A 13905-nucleotide genomic window follows, 5' to 3' on the forward strand; every position below is an offset into this window, starting at 1 on the left:
TCTGATCCATGTAATATTTTCTCCATGGAGGCCACAAAGGATCTAGACTCCATTTGTCCAAATTTTTTATTTACCCAAAAATCCTGCTCTTCATCTCAACTTTGGCTGTACTTCTGATATCTTTGTTGCCCCCTCAAAATAACGCCCAGGGTTATTTCCGAAATTCCACCATCTATACCTTCCCGCTATATAATGGAGTGTCCCCAGACTTGAGGAGCGGCGGGGTTTCGACTCCTCTCTCTCTCTCTCTCTCTCTCTCGTTCTCTCTGGAGGGAGGTAATGGGATTAGGGGCGAAGGATCCGACGACGATGATGCGGGAGTTCCTGCGGGAGGCCGGAGGATGCGCGGTGATCGACGGCGGGCTCGCGACGCAGCTGGAAGCTAACGGTGCTGATCTCAAGGATGCGCTCTGGAGCGCCAAGTGCCTCTTCACCTCCCCCGATCTCATCAGGAAGGCAAATCCACTCCCTTTCTTGCCGATCTTTTAAAAACGTTGGAATCTTTACGGGTTTTTTTTCGAGCTCTTTGCTGCTTTGTCTCGTGGAGTTTAGGGATTCTCAGTTGAATGCAGAACTGATGTGTTTTTCTCATGAATGAGTGGTGCTGGGATTCTTGTTTCTTTTGTTTCTTTTAATAATCTAAAATATGAATGTAAATGGAAAAAAAATTTGTTGTTCCCTGATTCTGTTTTGATCTCCTATGTTTAATTCTTTTTGTCGGGTTTACAAATTTATTTGTATCAGAAATTGAAGGGGGTGAGTAGAGCCATGACAGGTAAAGGTGATGATTTTGTCGATGTTATTTGATGATCAGAAACACGAGCTCAGTCTAGTTGATGGACTTTTCATGACTCAGTTAAGCATACAGGTTAGGAAGGATGCTGAAGGCAATGCATAGAATGAAAAAAATTAGAGGGAAGGGACTTTTGAATGCAAAAGGAAATAATTTAGACTATAAACTTGATCTGCCAAATTTACGGTGGAGAATGTAGACATGGAGTTGTATTCCGAACGTAAGAAAAAAAAAGGATCAATTATGCTAGATGTACACAAATTTACTTAAACTATGCCATCAGTTGCAACTTGCAATTATCTGTCAGAAACAGTCTATATTAAGATAATGGTGAATAACACTTGTTTTTAATGTCTTTTGGTTGCTGGCTAGACCTGAGTACTGAAATGATATTAATGTGAATCAAACTAATGTCAGTCCATGGTGAGAAACTGGAATAGACCACCTTCCAGTTTATGGGTACTTTTCCATTAAATGGAAGACTGATGTGTTACACTTTAAGTCACTTCAGAAAGGAAAAAATAAAAATAGAATCTTATCTTGATAAAAGCAATTAATCTATTAGAGCAATGAATTTTTGAGTGCCACATTCATAAAATGGGATAAGGCCTTCAGACATTGCTTATAAGCAGCGGTATGCATTTATGCTTTGTTTCTTCCTTCTTGTTTATAGGCTTTATAGATGTTTTAAGTATGGTATCTATGCTCAATCTGTAGATAGCAATAGGTAGCTTAGTGCATCCAACTGAAGATGGGGAAGCAGCATATCCTTATTTAATATAATCACCTTATCTCTGGGCATTTTTCCCAAAATGTTTCTATTCGTAAATACTATTTGTCGGTAGAAACAAAGAACATGAGAACTTTTCTAATCGGAGTTTTTGAAAGCAACTTGTGGATCTCATAAGGACTTATTCAATAGAAGAAAGTAAAAATGTCAGAACTCTAAAACTAATTAAGAATACACAGGTAATCCAGATCACGCAATCTGGTGTATCTTTTAGATAAACTATCTTTTTCCCATGGTGATCTGCATTCTTCTCATTATATCTTTTACTTTTTTCCCCTGAGAGCCTATGTTCCTTCTTCTTTTACATTCTATAATGGTCAAATGTCACTGAAGCAGGTTCACCTGGACTACCTTGAAGCAGGTGCAAATATTCTGATGACAGCTTCGTATCAGGTATCATCCATTGTTGCTCATTGTTTAAAGTTATGACCTCTTAGGCCAAGCTTAACTATAGTCCACATGGGAACAGGCTACTATTCAGGGTTTTGAGTCTAGAGGCTTTTCTAGAGAGGAAAGCGAAGCATTATTGCAGAGAAGTGTTGAAATTGCATATGAAGCACGAGATATATTTCACAAGAGATACTTAAAAGGCCCTCAAAATGCTGATAAAAATGAAAATGCTTTCAAACGACACCCTATATTGGTTGCAGCATCTGTAGGAAGCTATGGAGCATATTTAGCTGATGGTTCTGAGTACAGGTGCATTTTTGAAGTATTTCTCCATCCTTTCTTTTGTTATTTTCTACTTGTTGTTAAGTTTTGATATATGAATGTACGACTTGTTTACATTTTTGCAGCGGCGACTATGGAGAAGCAGTTACCCTGGAAACTCTTAAAGATTTTCATAGGAGAAGACTTCAGGTTCTTTCAGAAGCTGGTCCTGATATAGTTGCTTTTGAGACAATTCCAAATAAATTAGAAGCACAGGTACTTGTTGCCACCTAATTCCTTTTCCTACATCTAGTTTCCTTAAGAGGTTACTTCCTGTTGTCTTTTGTAGGTCTTCTTGTAAATGCTATGTTGAAGACTCAGTGTTGTTTTCAAATGTTCTAATGTTGAGATAGATATGTAGTGAAGTACTAAAGGTTCATAATCTAACTTTTTGGGATCACACTAAGACCAGCAGATTTTTGTCCAAAAGGTCATATGGTGCAAAGGAAAATGATAGAAGTACTGCAAGTTGAAGATCAGTTATAACCAACTATAATAAAATATGATGCTTAACATACATGTCATAAAACAGATAAATTGAAACAAAGCAAGAAGCACCTTAAGGCTTGTGGGCGATGAATCCTATAAGAAGGGCTGATCAATAGAGTTGTAAAGGGAAAGGGGATTGTTAACATAAAGCTAGGGTGCAACCCGAATAACAACACAGAAGAATGGTTTTTGGGAGAAGAAAACTGCTCAAAATTGGAATATTCCAAATGATATGAGGAGAGATGGTTAGAAGAGAAGGCAACCAAGAAAGGAGAATGAAACTGGTAAAAAGGGGAATGAAATTTTATGAGGTTCAGAATGTCCTCATCTTACTGAGCATTTCCATCCTCTCCCACAATATGATAGAATGAAGAAGAAAGGTGTAACATCAAACCTATATGAGATTGAGAAGAGATGAAAAGGCAGAAAAACAGGAAACATGGGAATGACCTTCTTAATTTCACATAAGATGGACTTGAGGTGGGAAAAGGGTGGGGAAGAAGCCATCATGGAGACCGAGTAAGTAGAAGGAGAAAGAATGAGGAGGAGGTTTAAACATATATGTGGATTTCAGTCTATTACCCATATATGTCCTTGAACCAGACTTTAAACAATATTAAATTTAATTTTAATTTTTTTTTATTAATCCTTGGACCCCATGTGCTTGGCGTTTCTTCAGTTATTCAGTGTTCAGTAAGCACATAATGTGAAAGCACTTTTATTGGCAAAGGGAAAAGATAGAGAAAAAGGTTTACATAGCAATGTAACTGCAAATAGGACTAACATGGTTGAGATCTAACAAGAAATAGACTTGTGCTAAGCTGGATGTAGATTCAGGTATTAGACACAAGGCAAGTTTGATTTAGGTTTAATAATCTTGACTTCGTTTATTTCATGTCTCAGTCCCAGATTCATATCAACTTTATCTGTTTTCAATGAAGTTGGATCAGATTATAATACTTTTAAATCTAATATGGTTGTTATTTTGGCCACATTAAGGATTTGGTTCCTATCTGCATGATCCCATTTTGGGTTTGGTTATGTCCGTGATATGTCAGATTAAATATAACTTTACCTAATTCACTAGTATCTCTAATGCCTTTGCTCCTAAGCAAACCATACTTATTATGTCAAGAGACAAACTAGGTGCTTCAAATAAACATAACCTAAGAGTGCAACCAATGCTTAACATGTTCTGAAACAGTATATACCTTTAGGTGAATCTTGCTTGGATGAGCCATGTTTTGCATGGAAAATTGACTAATGGATATAAGCACTCTATATAAGTCCAAATCATAGTCTAATACTCACCTAGCACTTATCAACAAGTAAATCCACTTTCTTTTGTAAGAAGCACTCAACCTCGTTAGGTAGGCCTCTGGAAGTTGTTTCTTTTACTCCTTGCATTACCTGAAGTCCAAATCATAGTCCAATACTCTCCTAGTGCTCATCAAAATGTAAACCCACTTCCCTTTAGTTATAAAAAAACTCAACTTCGTTAGGCAGGCCCCTGAAAGTTGTTTATTTAAATCCTTGCATTACCCGAAGTCGATCCAATCATGTAAAACTGGTCAGTGAGCAGTCTTTTCAACAAACCTAGCATAATTTAAATGTGTATCGACATGTTATACAGTTCCTGGCTTTTAAATTTGTTTTTCTTCTTCTTATTCTTCCTTTTTTCTAAAGCTGCTAGTGGTAATTCGGCAGATGATAATTAACTTACATGGGTAGGTTGTGAAATGTCTTCTCTAAGTTTGAGGAAAACAATGAAAATGCTAGTAATTAGTATAATAGTTTGTTTTAACCTCTGCAAGTGTTTTTCTTTACCTCACAAATTTGTTGGACTCATGGTCACAAGTTTGACACTTGGGAACAACTGCAGCTGGAGGTAAATATTGTGGAATTTTTTTGGCAATCATGAAAATTCAATAAAAATTCTGAAAGGATTTGAAAAATTAGAAATTATACAAACAGCAAAAATTAAGCACATTATTGAAATATGCATATGTTTATTATGTGAAAAAAAGCACAAGATAGGTAAAAACAATAAACAATAGCGAAATAGACTAAACAGTACAACATATAGCATCCATGACTTATTATTCAGAAAGGTATCTTCAATTGTTTGTGAGGAATTTGTGAAATATATTGCAACTATCTGTGAATAAATTTTGAATAAGTGAATTTTTCATTATTCATTTTAATGAGAATGATTTGGAGCATTATTGAGCCAAGGAAATATAAAATAATTCAATAATTTTCAAGAATTCGGAGATGGCTACTATTATTGGACTAAGTTGCGGGCTTTGAAAGTATACTTTCCGTGCATAAAAACTAAAACTATAGGTTGGTAATCATATTGCTATATTTGCTCTTAAAATATAAAACCCTGTTTGATATGTTGATAGGAGTATTGTATGCAAATTCAGATCATGGTAAAATTGAATTCTGTTACGATGGTACCTTTTATGCTCGACATCTCAGTGAATTCCTTAACCACGGTCAATACACTCACTTTGTCCATTTGTTTTAATGTTAGCATTATGGGTTTATAACTGTTTAGCCAGCATCAGAACAAATGAGTTTGAGCTGAAAAACTTTAATGTGTGGCAGGAGATAATATGGCCTTCAGTATTGAAGGGAGTTACAAAATGAGAAACATAGGTCCTAAACAGTAGATGAAGTTAGATGAAGCACATAAGGGCATAGTAAACTAAATAGCAAGGGCTAAATAGTAAAATGAAGCACAAGAAGGGTTCATGGGTCTTTAAGGGGATATTAAAGGATTTGTTGGGCATGTGAAAGGGCAAAGAATCGTATGCAGATGATAACAATAATGTTTATTCTTATTGACCAAAGATTGTTTATCTAGGAGAGATTATTATAACTTTCTGTTGTGTGCGCAGAAAGACGAAATGAATGATGGCTTAACAACAAATTATATAAGATAGAAATTCAAGTATGAGTGTTGATGGAGTCCAGCTAAATGGGGTTAAGTCAGTCAAAGTAAAAAGAAGGGATGGATCATGAGTGAGGAAACCAGGATAAGATTATCTAGTTGGCTTAGAATCAGCCCTACAGGTGATTTAGATAACCATATTATGACCCTGCATCAGACCCTTAATTAAGTTTCAGCTCATCCATGGACATCCACCTTTGTGAATTATATTCCCCCATGTGACAGACGTTATCAAATGAGACATGTGAGTGCCACATACAACTTGCTTGTATACAGCTCCGACATCATAGGCCCAAACTAACAGCTCATCAAGTAGCATCCAAATGATGAGAATTGGTGAAAAAGTAAAGTAGCATCAACTGGAACTTAAAGCTTCATTGATCCATTTTAGGTCATTTGATTTAATATCAGCATTTTTTATGTTTACACTCCATTATCAATCTGTACAGATTTTTTTTTTTTTTGAATGATCAATCTGTGTAGTTGAAGTGTACTGTATTTATCATGATGGTGATTCCTAGAAAATGATTCATACAATCACTTTTGTAACTTTAGTCTTTCCACTACTTCTATATATATTGAACTTTCATACTGAAATAGCCTCAAGTTTCATGGTTTCAGCACAAAGGTAGAGTATCTTACTATTTAAAAAGTGATGTGCATCTAATATGCAGAGAAACTAGGTTCAGTTAGATAAATAGCATAATTTTTGTATTTATGCCTAGTTGTGATTTTGCTTTCACAGGTATATGCTGAGTTACTTGAGGAATGTAACATAAAGATTCCAGCTTGGTTTTCTTTTAATTCTAAGGATGGGATTAATGTTGTCAGTGGAGATTCCTTGCTAGAGTGTGTTTCTATTGCTGATTCATGTGAAAATGTTGTTGCAATTGGAATAAACTGCACTCCCCCTAGATTTATTCACAAGCTAATTCTCTCTATTCGAAAGGTACCACCTGCGCTCTTTGTTTGCAAATTTAGGTGATTATGACATGTACACTGGACACCCAGTTCTTATCCTGTCCATACTGCAATATGCATTTTGCACTTTTATGAATGACAGCCCTTTCTTTGTTTTTGGCACTGATGTTCATGACTTTGTTTTTGCTGTAGCATTGCTTCACTCTTGATTGCTCTTATTTAATTTGTATAACTGAAGGTGGACATGTATTGAATGAAAATGGAAGGAAAAGAAAGAAAATAATATCACATCATGAGAGTATTATGGCACCACAAGGATCATGATGAACAATTTTTGTCAGCATTAGCTGTCTATTTTGTATCATGCTAGTTGAAACTTGATTACAAATTCAATGACTCCCTTCCTGAATCCAGATTCACATGCAAGTTTTTGATAAAATATATAGAAGAAAATCAAGCAAAACCCTTTTATAGGATTAAGGAATTTTTGACTGAAATTGAATTTAATTTGCACAGTGTTTCGAATTTTTCTGCCTAAGACAAATGAAAGTATATACTTATGCACTGAGCTTATGTTGAAATCATTTTTTGTACTTTGGCATTATTTTATCCTACCTTTCTATGCATAACCTTGCAAACATTTGCAGAGAAAAGACAGCTGAAAAACTAGCATTGTTATTGTCTGTTATGAACACTTTTAATCATGGTTTGCTGAACCGGTCAGTTTACCATACCGGTATCGGCTTCCACCGGTACAAGTCTGGTACTGGTCGAACCGCACTGGTTCGGGCTTGTACCGGTGCGAACCGCACCGGTTTGCACCCATTCTCGCGGGGAAGAAGGGGAGAAGAGAGGAGAAGAGAGGAGGAGAGAGGGGAAGAAGACCTCTTTCTTCCTTCCGAACCTCGTGGGGAAGAAAAGCTCCTTTGCTCGCAGAAAAAGGGGGAAGAGCGGAGAAAAGAGGACGTGAGAGGGAAGAAGAGAGGAGGAGCTCGGAAAGAAGAAGAGGAGGAAAAAAAAGAAAATAAAAGAGAGAGAGAGAGAGGCCGCGGGGAGCGCACCCGCGCTCGGGATGCGGGCACGAGTGGGGAACCGCGTCCCCGAATCGTGTCCGTGCGTGTTCCACACGGTGGGAATCGCAGTCGACGTGCGGAAAACCACGCGCCCTTCCCCGCGCGGGCTCACCATGTGGGGCAGCGAGCCCACGTGCTGTCCCGCGTGGCCGCTTTTAATACGACAGAGTGACAGCATTAAATGCCACTCTACAGCATAACTCGGACGCGCGCGTCCGTGCATTTTTTTTTCCAGAACCGGTTCGGTACCGATTCCGAACCGTTACTGGTCTTCACCGGTACGTCGGTTCGGTCGGTTTGTCTAACCTTGCTCTTAATATTCTATCTCATATATTTAATATTGCAAGAATGAACATGGGCCACGAATTCCAACAAGCATATCACTTATGCATATAAGAGTTCTTTCTATTTATTTTAAAGTTCATGTGCATTAACTTTTCTTTGCTTATGTCCTTTACCACAGTATATAACAGCTTGAACAACTTATAAAACCGATCAAAGTGCCTCTAATAAGTAACTTAACCTAAGTAATCTATGTAAATTATAATGTTAGATTGATGGCAAAATCAACCCATTTCAAAACCTGTTACGAGCAGATTCTGCTTCATTTGATATAATCCTGACTTAAAGTCCTCTTCTTGGAGAGAGGTCTTCCTCAGTTCCCATATTCTCATGTGTTTGTATGATTGATTCCACCTTAGAAAACAGTTTTCGATTTGATGTCCCAAATATGATTTCACAGAAAATTAAGAAAATGGATATGGAAAAGAAAAGGTTAAGCTTCAAAAATTTGAGGACATGTAGGTATATATTGGTGAGATTGTGATGGTTAGATGCTGAGAGATGCAGATTTGAATCTGATTAGTTTTTATATATGTTAAAAATGGACAAAGAAGCCAATGAGAAAGGTTAAAAAACAAAAATTAAATTTAGACCACGGTGAGTGCATATTGTGAGTTCATATAAGTATTACCCCTTTCAAAATACTTATAGCAATGGCATTTCCTGCTCCAGTAATTGCTTGAATCAAATGTCTGATATTACTAATATTACCTTAACATCAACTGCAGAGTAGCAGAAAATGCTGACTTGTTGTTTTTGATATCTACTTGATGAAATATAGATTATTGTTTGATTACTGATGCATTTTTCAAGAGGTGATGCTCCTGCTGTTTTTATTCTGCTAACCTGTGCTACTGTTAATTTGTTTGTGGCTTACATTTTGGTCAGGCGACAAATAAACCAATTTTGGTCTATCCAAACAGTGGTGAGAGCTATGATGCTGATAGAAAAGAATGGGTGGTAAGCTTCTATTCTGAAACTTTAAATGGAATTTTCAAATCATAATTTTATCTCTCATATAAATTTCTGCTATCTTAAATCAGAAAATAAAGAAAATTTATGTTTCTACTATTTTTTATTATGTTTCTACTATTTTTTTATTGTGATATGTGACCTAGTTTCTGACTTGGCATTTCTCTGTTTGTTAAGGTTTCTGCTGGAAAATCCTAGTTTACTATTAAAATAGAAAGGAACACGCCCTAGTGAATTTTAATTGAACAACATTTGAACTATAACATGCCTTACCCCAACCATCACTGCTAGACCTAGTAAATCCATTCTATCTTAAGGTGTTGTCCTGTATGCAATTTGAATTCTTTTAAGAAACGAAGCATAGCAACCTTAAAGTCATTCTGTTGTTGGCTTCATGTTCATTGCTCTAAGGTCTTAAGTTGTCTTTGAATACTAGGGCGTGCTGATACAAGCAACCTTAAAATCATTCTGCTGTCGGCTTCATGAATTATTCTAAAAGATGATTCAAGGCATCCTAAATTTTAGCGATTATGATATCTCCAAGATGTACAAATTCCGGTTCTTTCTAGTTTGCCATACCTCCCCTAAAGGGATGATGGATTCTCGGTTATTGTCATACAATCTTAGAGTATTGGGGAACCCTTCCATTCAATTTGTGGAGGCAGAGGAAGAGAAAGGGGAGACCAATGTTCATACATTTTTAAGATTTTTATGATACTGCAAGTCACCTTTTGCATGGATTATCGATATGGTTGGAGAATCGAACTCCAATGATTCCAGCTGTTTCTCTCTTCTGTTAATGCTTTTATTTGGATCTCTCTTGGTTATTGCCTGATATTCGAGCACCTCCCAAAGAAAATAACAATCCTTAATTATATGAAAGATTACATATGAAACTTTAGAGGTGGTTGAAGATATATTTCCACTAATATGCCTCTTTCTTGCTTGCAGGCGTCCACAGATGTTTCAGATGAAGATTTTGTTTCCTATGTTAGCAGGTGGCATGAAGCTGGAGCTTCCCTTATAGGAGGCTGCTGCAGGACAACTCCAAACACCATAAGAGCCGTATCGAGAGCCCTGCACAAGGAAGATGATGTGTTTAAACCAGATGGAATCCAGATATAATAATATATCTATAGGCTTAACTTTAATGTATTCATGCTAAACTCTGCATTAAAATTTTTCCTTTTCCCCTGAAATGCTAGTGCTTACTCTGTTAATATCTGGGAAAAACTAATGCAGGTAAAGGTGACCATGGTGTCCTTATTGAATTTTGCTTGGACTGCCTTCATGGCTATCTGCTTAAAACGATATCAGATGATGTAGTTCCGTTTAGTAATACATAACTTGGCAGTGGAAATTGTGAAATTGAAAGGTGTTTGGACTTCTGTAATTTATTTTTTTGGCTCCATCATAAACTGGGATGAGGCCTAGGAAAAAGGCCTCAAGACCCCAAAACATAGTTGGTTCACCGGTCACCATTCAAAATTTCACGACAAACATTGTTGGTGAGAACATGGTTGATTTTGATGAATCCTTGATGAGGTTCGCACCACTTTTCTTTGTTATACTGCTTAGCAGTAGAGCTAGAGCAATTCAAAAAATTTTATTACTTCATGTGACATTTTACGAATATCACGCCGTGCACCCAATCTGTATTTTTCTTTTTTGATGCATATCATGTGGGAATGCATATCGTGTAGGATTTGATTGTCATATTATGTGGGATTTGCTTCTGTACGATATGTATTTTTCATTTTTGAAGCATATTGTGTGGGATTTGATTATATTATATTATGTGGGATTTGATTCTGTACAATATGTATTTTTTATTTTTGATGCATATTGTGTAGGATTCGTTCCCTTTCCTTTGTATATATACGGTTGTTCATGCCACATGAAACATACAAAAAAATCTCTCCTTTGGTGCCTCTTGTTACCACTCTTATCATGGTATTAGAGCATGCATGATCCTCTAGCTTCTGCTATGTCTAACACCCAATCATCATCTTCCACCTTTGTCATGTCCGACAATTCTTCTATTTTCAATTAGACATCCCAACCAGTCATGGATGTCTCATCTCTCTATTTTCTTCACCCGGCAGATCATCTGGATATTATTCTAGTCTCGACTCTATTTAATAGAGACAATTATCCCACTTGGAAAACAAAGGTATCCTTGTCCTTATTTCATGAGACGTGACTTTTCATGAAAATATATATATATATTTTCAACACAAGAATTTGCCAAATTCACCTACTTCTGTTATACCCCTTCTTGCTCCTAAACATATACCTCCACTTGATTTTTTTTTTCAACTTCATCCATGTCTCCCAACCATACCAACTCATCCTTGCCTCCTCTCATCTCTCAATCTTGCCCTCAACATACCTATTAGCGCCCTACCAACCTTTAAGACTATATATATCTCACCCTCTCCTCCACGTCCTCCACGGCTTCACCTGCTCGTCGGCACTCCTCGGGTATGGTTCATTCCTTGTCTTTTTTGCTTTCATATCATTGTTTCTCTAACAATTATTTGGCTTTTCTATCTGCTCTCTCTTGTCACACCGATCTTACCACTTACTCTCAAGTCATGCGTCACCCTCATTGGCGTGACGCCATGATTACTAAAATTCAAGCCTTGGAAGCTAATCATATATGGATCCTTCAATCCTTTCCTCCTGACAAAAAGTTTATTAGTTGCAAGTGGGTATTCAAAACTAAGCTTAAGGCTGATGGATCCATTGAGCGTCAAAAAGCTCACTTGGTTGCTAAGGGTTACACTCAAGTTGAAGGATTTGATTACCAAGATACTTTTGCTCCTATTGCAAATTTAGTTACAGTACATTGTGTTCTTACCATTGCTGCTGCCCGCAATTGGTTTCTTCATCAATTAGATGTTAATAACGCCTTTCTCCATGGCGATTTGACTGAAGAGGTCTATATGCTTCCTCCACCAAGTTATTGCAAGCAGGGGGAGACTCGTGTTTGTCACCTTTGCAAGTCTCTTTATGGTCTCAAGCAGGCATCTTGCAGTTGGTTCTCCAAGCTTTCTTCAGTTTTAATTTCTGCTGGGTTTCGCTATTCTCAAGCTGATTACTCATTATTTACTCTCACCAGGTTTCTCTTTTTATCCTTGTTCTAGTTTATGTCGATGATCTCCTTCTCGTAGGCAATGATATTTCACTAATCACCAAGTTCAAGACTTTATTTGTCGGCCAATTCAAAATCAAGGACCTTGGCACATTAAAATATTCCCTTGGTCTTGAGGTTGCTTACTCCCTAGTTGGTATTTTTCTTAATCAGCGCAAGTATACCTTAGATATCCTCACTGACAGTGGACATTCAAGTGCACGTCTTGCTCACTTTCTGAAGGAACATCTCAAGCTCAATGACCCTGATGGTGCTCTCCTTTCCGATTTGGGTTCTTATCATCGTCTAGTGGGTTAGTTGATTTACCTTACTATCACCCGCCTTGACATTGTCTTTCCAGTGAACATTCTTAGTCAAATCATGCATCAACCCAGATAACCCCACTACAATGTTGCTATCCATGTTTTGCGCATCAAGTCCTCACTAAGCTAAGTGGTTTTCTTTTTTGCCACCAACACTCTCCAAGTTTCCACATACTCTGATTCCGATTGGGCCAGTCGTCCCTTAACTTGGCATTCCACCATTGATTTTTTTCATTCAACTTGGCACCAGTCTTATCTCTTGGCACACTAAGAAGAAATGCACCGTCTCATGCTCCTCTGCTGAAGCTGAGTACCATCCTTTAGCCTCTACCACATATGAACTCACTTGGCTTAAGACCCTTCTCCATGATCTTACTGTGTCTCATCCTCAACCAGTGCTCCTTTATTGCAATAATCCAACTGCTCTCCATATTGCTTAGAATCCTATCTTTCATGAATGTACCAAACACATTGAGATTAATTGCCATATCGTTCACAAAAAATTATGTGCTCGCCTCTGCTCACGTTCCCACCGGTCAACAACTTGCTAATATTTTCACAAAAGCCTTGAGTCGTGAACATTTTCTGGATTTACTGCAAAAGTTGGGCATTACGGATATGCATACTCCAACTTGAGGAAGAGTATTACGAATATCACACCTTGCACCAATCTGTATTTTTCTTTCTTGATGCATATTATGTGGAATTTAATTCTATCATATTATGTGGAATTTGATTCTGTATAATATGTGTTTTCTATTCTTGATATATATTGTGTGGGATTCGTTCCCTTTTCTTTATATATATACGACTATTCATGCCACATAAAATATACAAAAAAAATTATCTCCTTTGGCACCTCTCGTTACTACACTTAATCATGACATGTAGGGTTAGAAACTTAACTGGTCGACATTTTGGTCAAAAAAAAAAATAGAGTATGAGTGATGCCGCCTCTTCAAGGATTCCATCTTCTTGTTTGATATGAAGGATGAATTGGAGGAAGGATGGATAAGGAGGAAGAATAGACGAGGGAGAGGATGGATATTGGTGAAACATGGATGGATGAATGGAAAATATTTTTTCCTCTATTTGGTATAGAAGGAATGAAAGAAAGGATGGATGATATTTGTATAATATTTTTACAAATAAAAAAGTATGATTATTATTAATTTATGACACTTATTTATACTAAAGAAGTAGAGAAATATAAACTTATAATCTACATAATTTATAATTATATAAAAATTATATAAATAAATAATTTTATTTTAATTAATTTAACAAACAGTTTTATAAATTAATTATATATGAATTATTTTTTATATATTAATCATATAAATAACTAATTAATTTAAAATTTAAGTTGAAACATTAATTAATTTTATATAAATAG

General features: G+C 36.6%; 1 protein-coding gene across 2 annotated transcripts; it reads left to right on the top strand.

Annotated features, from left to right (window-relative positions):
* Positions 1 to 204: 204 nt before the first annotated feature.
* Positions 205 to 10501, top strand: LOC103718093 (homocysteine S-methyltransferase 2). Of its 2 annotated transcripts, XM_008806754.2 has the most exons (8): positions 205 to 456; positions 1920 to 1976; positions 2053 to 2282; positions 2381 to 2510; positions 6488 to 6691; positions 8967 to 9038; positions 10002 to 10202; positions 10293 to 10501. In XM_008806754.2, the coding sequence occupies exons 1-7, from the start codon at positions 280 to 282 to the stop codon at positions 10173 to 10175; spliced, it is 1044 nt and encodes a 347-aa protein (XP_008804976.2). In that variant the 5' UTR covers positions 205 to 279; the 3' UTR covers positions 10176 to 10202; positions 10293 to 10501. The 2 variants fall into 2 exon arrangements, with proteins under 2 accessions (XP_008804976.2, XP_008804975.2); XM_008806753.3 differs by having other exon boundaries at positions 10002 to 10501.
* The last annotated feature ends 3404 nt before the right edge of the window (positions 10502 to 13905 follow it).

Source organism: Phoenix dactylifera, unplaced genomic scaffold, assembly GCF_009389715.1.
Source record: "Phoenix dactylifera cultivar Barhee BC4 unplaced genomic scaffold, palm_55x_up_171113_PBpolish2nd_filt_p 000085F, whole genome shotgun sequence".
Classification (NCBI taxonomy): domain Eukaryota; kingdom Viridiplantae; phylum Streptophyta; class Magnoliopsida; order Arecales; family Arecaceae; genus Phoenix; species Phoenix dactylifera.

Excerpts from the sequence above, each read along its gene's own strand:
- LOC103718093 (XM_008806753.3), top strand. The coding sequence starts at position 280 with ATGGGATTAGGGGCGAAGGATCCGACGACGATGATGCGGGAGTTCCTG. Across the intron at positions 457-1,919 it reads CCCCCGATCTCATCAGGAAG|GTTCACCTGGACTACCTTGA; the intron begins GCAAATCCACTC and ends TCACTGAAGCAG. Across the intron at positions 6,692-8,966 it reads TAATTCTCTCTATTCGAAAG|GCGACAAATAAACCAATTTT; the intron begins GTACCACCTGCG and ends CATTTTGGTCAG.